Source organism: Cebus imitator, unplaced genomic scaffold, assembly GCF_001604975.1.
Source record: "Cebus imitator isolate Cc_AM_T3 unplaced genomic scaffold, Cebus_imitator-1.0 Scaffold63, whole genome shotgun sequence".
Lineage (NCBI taxonomy): Eukaryota > Metazoa > Chordata > Mammalia > Primates > Cebidae > Cebus > Cebus imitator.
This window is the reverse complement of record NW_016107378.1, coordinates 5,685,382-5,694,568: the sequence shown is the minus strand read 5'-3', so window position 1 is coordinate 5,694,568 and position 9,187 is coordinate 5,685,382. Positions and strand designations below refer to the sequence as shown.

At 38.7% G+C, this 9,187-nt stretch overlaps 1 protein-coding gene across 3 annotated transcripts in view; it reads left to right on the top strand.

Moving 5' to 3' along the window:
• Positions 1-9,187, top strand: part of HEATR3 (HEAT repeat containing 3) — a 42,199-nt gene that overhangs the window by 28,763 nt on the left and 4,249 nt on the right. For all 3 annotated transcript variants that reach the window (XM_017530164.2, XM_037739138.1, XM_037739137.1), the window contains 2 exons: positions 4,102-4,245; positions 6,977-7,153. In XM_017530164.2, the coding sequence (XP_017385653.1) occupies positions 4,102-4,245; positions 6,977-7,153 (321 nt within the window). The remainder of the gene's footprint in view (positions 1-4,101; positions 4,246-6,976; positions 7,154-9,187) is intronic.

The following is a 9,187-nucleotide window of genomic DNA, read 5'->3' as shown; positions in this document are numbered from 1 at the left end:
AGACTTTGCAAGCATGCCCTCCTGACCCTCCACAGTGATCCATGTGCACTTCATCTCCCATAGGTGCCTCATCACTTTTGTTACTTTTTACTAAGGACATTTTCAAACATTCCTGAAAGCAGAGATAATTGTATTGTTTTGTTTTCTGAGTTGGGGTCTTACTGTGCTGCCCAAGCTAGTCTCCTGGGTTCAAGAGATCCTCCCACATCATCCTTCAAAGTAGCTGGGATTACAGGTATGCGCTACCATACCCAAAGCAGAGAGAATTTTGTGAGGCTGCATGCATGATTGCCCATCCTCAGCAGGTTATTAGCATCTTATCATTGCTGTGACATGGTTTCATTCATCTCACTGAGTCCTTATTTTTGTTTCCTGAAGTATTGTAAAGCAAATCATATTTGACCCATCAGTACTTTATTACGTAGTTCACTATGCATGTCTGACAGAAAATTTAAAAATCTTAACCCCAGTATCATCACCCCAAGCCTCCAAATTAACAAATATTTCTTATCCTTTTGCAGTCTGAGTTCAGTTTTCCCAGATTGCCTTAGTATCTTTTAACATGGCAGGGCTCAGTGGCTCACGCCTGTAATCCCAGCACTTTGGGAGGCCGAGGTGGGTGGATCACCTGAGGTCAGGAATTTGAGACCACCCTGGACAACATGGTGAAACCCCATCTCTACTAAAAATACAAAAGTTAGCTGGGCGTGGTGGTGGGCGCCTGTGATTCCAGCTAGTTGGGAGGCTGAGGCAGGGAGAATTGTTTGAACTGGGAGGTGGAGCTTACAGTGAGCTGAGATTGCGCCACTGCACTCCAGCCTGGACAACAGAGTGAGACTCTGTCTCAAAAATAAATAAATAGATAAAATAAAGTGTACAGTTTAGTGGTTTTAGTGTATTCACACATTCTTAAATCTCTTGATCTATAACATTTCCCTCACTACCCCTCTTTCCCATACACTTAACCTGTTAAAGAAACTCTCATTTTGTTCCATAGTGTTTTCCTCACTGGCAGATTTGGCTGACACTTCATGATGGCATCATTCAGCATGCCACTGTCTCCCATGTTTTCTGTGAGCCAGGAGCTAGGTCTAGAGCCTTAATTAGATCCAGGTCCAGATTATTATTATTTTTTTAATTTATCATAAGTAATCTAGACAGGTCCAGATTCTTTGGCAAGAATAATTCATAGTGCTGTATATCTTTCCTACATTTATATCACAAATCACGTAATATCATAAAATAGTGATGCTGAGATTAATTAGTGGGTTCACTTAATGGTTTTACAACAGTGATTGTGGTTACCTGGCTCCATTATGTCATTAGTGGCTTGCAGAATAGAGATATCCTAATTTTGTCTTTTTTGTGTGTGTATTTATTAGCTGTATTTATTATTTATTATTTTTCTGTAATTAGCTATATTTATTATTTGTTATTTTTCTGTAAATAAGAAAGTCTCATCAGAACAGATGCCCTAGCAATCTCCAAAAGTGACCAGTGAATTTTTTTTTTCTTTTTAGTATCATTATGAACTCAGGGTTTTTTATAATTTTTATTTCATTCCATTACAGTCATGCTTTTTGCTGCCAAAATCATCCCATCTTTGTAGGAGTCCCTTCAAATTGGCTTCTATGTCTCTTTGACAAGAATTTTACGTTTTTGATCACTTTTGCTTCCAGGCATAAGATGTCCCAGGTTCAGCTTGTAATTTTCTTGCTTAAAACATGGAATCTGGCTGGGCACAGAGGCTTACACCTATTATCCCAAAACTTGGGGAGGCCGAGGTGGGTGGATCACTTGAGGTCAGGAGTTCAAGACCAGCCTGACCAACATGGAGGAACCCTGTCTCTGCTGCAGATAAAAAAATTAGCCAGGCATGGTGGCGTGCACCTGTAATCCCAGCTACTTGGGAGGCTGAGGCAGGAAAATCGCTTGAAGCCGGAGGCAGAGGTTGCAGTGAGCTGAGATCACACCATTGGACTCCAGCCTGGGCAACAAGAGCGAAACTGCATCCCCCCCCAAAAAAACAACCCTGGAATCAGTTACTTTTCCAAGGAGCTCTGATTTCTTTAGTGGGGAAAGTGAAGTTTGGAGTGCTTATTCCTACCATGTTGTCATTGCTTCTAGGTCTTTTTAGTGGAAATAGCTAGGAAATAAGCATTTTTTTAGGAGACAAAAAATAGTAAGTTCGTCCTGATAATTTCCGGCTTAAATAAAAAATGGTACAATGTTTTTACTTCATTTTTTATTTTATATTTGTATCTTTCTGTGCTCCCAAAAAAAGACATATTTGTACCCAAACAGGTACATTGTGCACAAAAGGATACCTTAGTGACATTAAAATTCTTATTTTAATTTTTCTGGTCTGATGGTAGTGGGTTATCAGAACTTACTAACATTAGTGTCACTAAAGTTAGTATACAGCTCCCCCACTGCCAAGTTGGACTGGCTTAAAAAATAATAATAGATAATTTAAAAAATTAAAATTAGAGAAAAGAAGAAAGAAAAGATTTTTCAAAAATTTTATCATTTGCTTTCTCCTACAGAATGTACTTTGTAGCAGTGACATTAAAATTTATAGTGACATCAAATGACATTAAAATTATTTTCTGTACAGTGACATTAAAATTATTTGCTGTAGTAACATTAAAATTTATAGTGACATTAAAATTACTTGCTTTATCCTACAGAATGTACTTAATAGTATCAAAATAACAATGCGCTTGTTACTGCTAACAACAACACTATTTTTTTTGGTAGCAGAGGATGGTTTCAGTCCATCGACTTCTGGGTTATGGGCCCAGCATGCTTCTGCTGCGCCACTCTGCTTCTTTTTTCTTTATATGATTTTTTTCTTAATGCTTTTAAAATTTTTTATACTTTTATTTATCTTTAAATTTTTTAATAGAGATGAGGTCTCACTATGTTGCCCCATCTGGTCTTGAACTCCTGGCCTCAAGTGAGCCTCTCGCCTTAGCTTTCCAAAACTAAGAATTTTTTTGAAAAGCATAATTTGACCCTCAGTTTCTAAGAAACGGAAGTGGTAATGGGATGCATAGCCTGCATGTGGCTGTTGGATGGACCAGAGAACCTTATACTCTAGGGCCTATAGGAATGCAAAGTACTTTTGTTGCTTTCCTCTGGTATGTAAGCAGCAGCTTATGGGATCAGTGTGGTGGTTAAGGAAAATTACTCAAAGCTATGCTCAGGGCCAGGTACGGTGGCTCATGCTGATAATCCCAACACTTTCGGAGCCCGAGGCGGGAGGATTGCGTGAGCCCAAGAGTTTAAGAGCAGACTGGGCAACTTTGTGAGGCTTCATGTCTACAAAAAATAAAAATAAATTCGTCCAGTATAGGGGCACACCTGAGTGGTAAGTAGTGAAACTAGGATTTGAGCCCAGGGTGCCTGGTTCCAGATTCCAAGCCTTTCATCACCACACTGTGCTGCTGCTTATAGGAGATAGAGTCTCACTCTGTTGCCCAGGCTGGAATGCAGTGGCACGATCTCAGCTCGCTGCAGCCTCTGCCTCCCAGCTTCAAGCATTTCTTGTGCCTCAGCCTCCCGAGTGGCTGAGATTATAGGCGTGAGCCACCATGCCCAGCCTTAAACTGAAAATTATCCACTACATGGTATAAGCACTGTATAATACAATGGTTTTTACAGTCTCTAATAATTTATGATGATGCAAGCATCTCAAAGTAAGTTCTTATCGTGTATAGACTCAGCCAATTTTTTTAAAGGTACATAATCCTATTTATACTTTCAAAGCCTTTTTTTAAATATTAATATTAAAAAATAATTGGAATGTCTTTAGTCTGTAAATCTAGAATGAAAGTCTTCTTCAAATGAAATGAATGGGACCTGGAGCCCCTTTATGTTAGGTAAGGATGGCAACATGAGCAGAGCTTACCTTAGTTCAGAATTACCAGCTCTTTCTGGGAGAACTGGAATACATATTAATAGTAACTTACCTGCCAGGAGTTTTTGTCACTCAAAATCCTGCAGCCTGTAGAAGAGATTCCTGTCAGTCCTGTTTTTCATGCTGATAGAATTGATTCCGATTAACATTGTAAATACTCTCCTCTTCTCTTTCAACAGTGCATGACTCCTGATCAGCTGATGACATTATGCAAAGGAGGCATTCATAGTAGCAATGTCGGGGTTAGAGTGAATGTCGTTAGCATTTTAGGAATCACCGGTAGCGTCCTTGCCAAAGAAGATGGCACACTTGAAACCCTTAAGGTAAAACAATTTGCTTCTGACCTAACATGTTAAATAATTAGAAATGAGAGAAGAAGAACTGTTGGTGTAGGATTTTTTAAAACTTCTGTGGACATGAAGAGAAGTCATATCAAGTTGTTCTGTTCAGTTGTATTGTTAGGATATCCCCTTCGGCTTGATCTAACTATGTGTATTAATTAAGTACTTGAAAGTTTGAACCACATTTTACAATTTAACATTACTCCAGAGGTACTTTTTAAAAAAAATAAACCTGTCTTTTGTGAAAGGGCAAATTCAGAGTTTTTAAAGATACCCTCTGCCTTTGCTGTTGCATACAATGTATGCGTGTTACATTCTCCTGCTGATGAAGGAACAATCCACGCCATTTCCTTGCACACCAGGAAACATGCATTCTGAAAAATACCACACAGTTAATTCTAATACCACTCCATAAATGTTAAGCAGCAACCCTAGTAGTGCCAATATACTAGGAATTCACTCAGCATATTTGCATGGTTACTCACAAACTACACTGTTAGGAGTACAGCGTAACTAGTAATCACAAGGATAGTCATAGTAAAATTACCCTTTGGTGTGCTAATAATTGTTGAAGTGTTGATGACTGACTAATGGATAATAAATTCATTATTATAAAGTACCTCTTAACTTGCTAAGAACTTTGCAGTGATGACTGATGTTTTTAAGAATCTATTTTGGAAAAATGATATTTGCAAAGCTTTTCCCCCTCCCCCCCGAGATGGAGTCTTACTCTTCCACCCAGGCTGGAGTGCAATAGTGCAGTCTTGGCTCACTGCAACCTCCATCTCTGGGTTCAAGCAATTCTTCTGCCTCAGCCTCCTGAGTGGCTGGGATTACAGGTGCCTACTACCATATCTGGCTAATTTTTGTATTTTTAATAAAGATGGGGCTTCACCATGTTGGCCAGGCTGGTCTCGAACTCCTGATCTCAAGTGAGCCACCAAGCCTGGGCAGAAAACATTTTTTAAAGTATAAAAGTATATATAAATAAAAGATTCACCTCCACTCCTAAACTTCCAGTTCCCTAGTTTGCTTCTGAAGAGGCAGCCACTGTTAGCTGTTTCTTCTGTATCATTGTAGGAGTTTTGCTATATATACAGGTAAATGAAAGTGTGGCTGTGTGGCATGGATGTGTTCACATATATGAATGAGCAGGTGTACATGTAATCACAGCCTCCCTTGGGACTATAGTTTCCAAGCTCCATTTTAGTGGAACAGGATGTTTTTCTCAGATAGAACATTTATTTATTTATTTAGATACAACATTTAAAAATGTTTTTTATTTAGTTTTATTTCCAAGCATGAAGAAAAGTGGAAAGTACAATGAATTTTGTGTACCCATAAGCTGATTTAACAGTCACTAATATTCTATCATATGTATTTCATATAGTTTCTTTACTGGGTATGTTAAAATATATTGAAGACATTGTGGTATTTTGCCCTATTGGTTCAAAATTCATATTGGTTCAAAATAGAGACATACTGGTTCAAAATAGAGACAGTTTCCTAATTAACTGCCATGGTCATGCCTTACACAATTAACAATCATTTCTTTCTTTTCTTTCTTTCTTTTCTTTTTTTGAGACAGGGTCTCTCTCTGTTTCCCAGGTTGGAGTGCAGTGGTATGATCACAGCTCACTGCGGCCTCAACCTCCCTGGGCTCAGGTGATCCTCCCACCTCAGTCTCTGAGTAGCTGGGACTCCAGGCATGAACTACCACACCCAGCTAGCTTTTTTTTTCCTTCCATTTTTAGTAGAGACAGAGTTTTGCCATGTTGCCCAGGCTGGACTTGAACTCTGGGCTCAAGCCATCTGTCCACTTCGGCCTCCCAAAGTGCTGGGATTACAAGCCTGAGCCACTGCGCCTGGCAACAGTTATTTCTTAATATGTGTAATTTCCTGGTCCACATTCACAATTTTACAGTTGCCTCAAAAGTATCTGTTTACAGATAGCTTGTTTAAACTGCAGAAGCCCACATGTTGTGCTTGCCATGGGGTCTTCTATCTCCGCTACTCTTGAACATTTCTTGCCCAGCACCACCTGGTTATTCTCAGCTCCTGGATCAGTTGTCCTGTATAGTGTCCAACCTTCCAGCTTTGTCTGATTGCTTCCTTGTGGTGGTAAACTTGTTCTTTTATCCTTGTATTTGCTGCAAAATGGCAGTTAGGTCTACAGACTAGATTAGATTCAGATCAGTCCTATTTTATGTTTTTTTTAGAGATTGCTCAGGCTGGTCTCAAACTTCCGGGCTCAAGCAATCCTCCCCACCTTGGCCTCCCAAATTGCTGGACTTACAGGTGTAAGCCACTGCAACTGGCCTCAGAATGTTTTTCTTATGCTTTTAAAAGAAGATTGTTATTGTTGTTGTCATTATTGTTGTTGTTACAGATAAGATTTCTTTGCATTTTGACATCACGGAGCAAGATTTTTTGAGAGAGGTAGTGGGGAAAGTTTAGTGATTTCCAAAGTCATACATCTTTTATGGATCTTAATTCACTTTATTTAGGAATATAAACTATAACATGTTTAATTTATCTTGCTTATATTATACTTTATATGTTCATAAGTATTTAAGTCTAATCTCTTAAAAGTTTTAATTTTTCCTTGGCATTTGTATATAAAATAGCATGCATGAGTTATTGCCACAGTCAAAGTTGGTACTCGTTTTGGAGACTGGTGTTAGTCATAGTAAATGTGTTTTCTTGTTTCCAGAACATTGGGTGCTTTCTGCTTGAGGTTACCACCAAAGATCCTTCCCTTGTGGTAGCAGGAGAAGCTTTGGATGCCCTCTTTGATGTTTTCGCAGATGGTAAAGAAGCTGAAAGAGCCTCAATTCAAATTAAATTATTATCTGCTCTGAAAGAATTCCAGCCGGTCTTTAAAATGAAGGTTTGTAGCCATTTGACTTATAAATGCATAAGTCTGAACATTCTGTGGGGACAAGGGTATGTGTAGTTACCGTGCAACTCAGAAGCATATGCATGACACATCCCCGCATGGAGCACTGCATCCCCAGTACTTTGTAAAATGCTTGTTGACTGAGTCATAGCTCAGCAATGTGACTATTGAATCACTTAAACTGAAGCCAAAATGATATCTGACAAGTTCTTTTTTAACAGTTCAGTAATTTTAGCAGTGCTTCATATGTATCAGTATTATACACTGTATTTTGCAAAGCACTTTCATGCACATTTTACATTTATTTATCTATCTATCTATCTACCTATCTATCTATCTCTCTATCTATCTGTCTATCTGAGAAAGGATCTCACTGTGTCGCCCAGGCTGGAGTGCGGTGGCAAGATCTCAGCTCACTGCAACCTCTGCTTCCTGGGTTCAAGTGATTCTTGTGCCTCAGCCTCCCGAGTAGCTGAGATTACAGGCATCCACCACATCACCCAACTAATTTTTGTATTTTTAGTAGAGATGGGGTTTTGCCATGTCATCCTAGCTGATCTCAAACTCCCAACCTCAGGTGATCCTCCCACCTCGGCCTTGCAAAGTGCTGGGATTACAGGCATGAGCCACCGTGCCCTGCCTACATTTATTCTATATCATGTAATACATTATATGTTAATTTCATTGTTATGGATAGTTCCCTTCGGTGGAAAAAAAGAGCAAACTCCAGGCTATTCTGTATTAGAGAATGTACTTCCTATCTTCTTTAGTCATTTTATTATTGTTTATCAGAAGCTAACTCTGAGTCAAAAAATAATTTTAAAAGCTCTTTTGTTCCGTATGAAAGTCTTAACTGCAGTGGTAAGAAAAGAAAAAAAAAAAAAGCTCTTTTGGTGTAGGGGTAGCAGCACAACCAGGACTTTTGAAAACTTATGTGTCTATGTACTAGTTTACTGTTCTCCCCTTATCTCGATCCCAATTTTAAACTTGGTAATTTTGCAAAATACAAATATTTATCTTTAGATTTTTGATTGAACATTTGCCTCTAAATATTTATTGAAGGAATAGAGGTTTTGATGAGAAATTTGCCCACTTTTTTTATTTTCCAATGTTACTTTTATTGAACAAACTCCTAAAATAGGATTCAGTTTTCATGGAGAGAACTACATAATAAGTTTATTTTAGGTGAATGTGATTGTATATTTACAAATTCAAAGTTTATGAAAAATTTTTAATGCATAAAAAAGTTTTCTTGGCCAGGTGCGGTGGCTCACGCCTGTAATTCCAGCACTTTGGGAGGCTGAGGCGGGCAGATCACGAGGTCAAGAGATCGAGACCATCCTGGCCAACGTGGTGAAACCGTCTCTATTTTATTAAAAAGTAAAAAAGTAAAATCAAAATTTTAAAAAAGTTTTCTTTTCCAGAAGAAAAGAAAAATAGTAATGCAAGTCATGCACATGCTTTATAGTCATTCTTCCATCTAAAGTCAGTGTTGGTTTAAGACCCTTAATATTGGTTTTGAATATTTTTATGTTTTGGCATGTTACATTTTAAAATTTAGTAATAGTTGGACATGGTGGCATATACCTGTTGTCCCAGCTACTCAGGAGGTGGAGGCTGAGGCAGGAGGCTCACTTGAACCTAGGAACTTGAGGCTGGCCTGGGCAGCATAGCAAGGCCCTATCGCTACAAAAAATAAAAGTATTAGTTGAGTGTGGTGGTACACGCATGTAGTCCTAGCTACTAGGGAGACTGAAGCAGGTGGATCGCTTGAGCCCAGGCTTTAGTGAGCTGTGATCACACTATTTCCCTCAGCCTGGGCAATAGAGCAAGACTCTGTCTCAAATTGTGTGTGTGTGTGTGTGTGTGGTGTGTGTGTGTGTGTGTGTGTGTGTGTTTAATCCAAAAGGTAGTATAATAAAGTCATAGTACTGTACTTTTATTTTTGGAGGTATTTTCATACCAGTACATACAAGATATCCACATTGTTGGGTGTTTTTTTTTTGGTTTTGGTTTGGTTTGGGT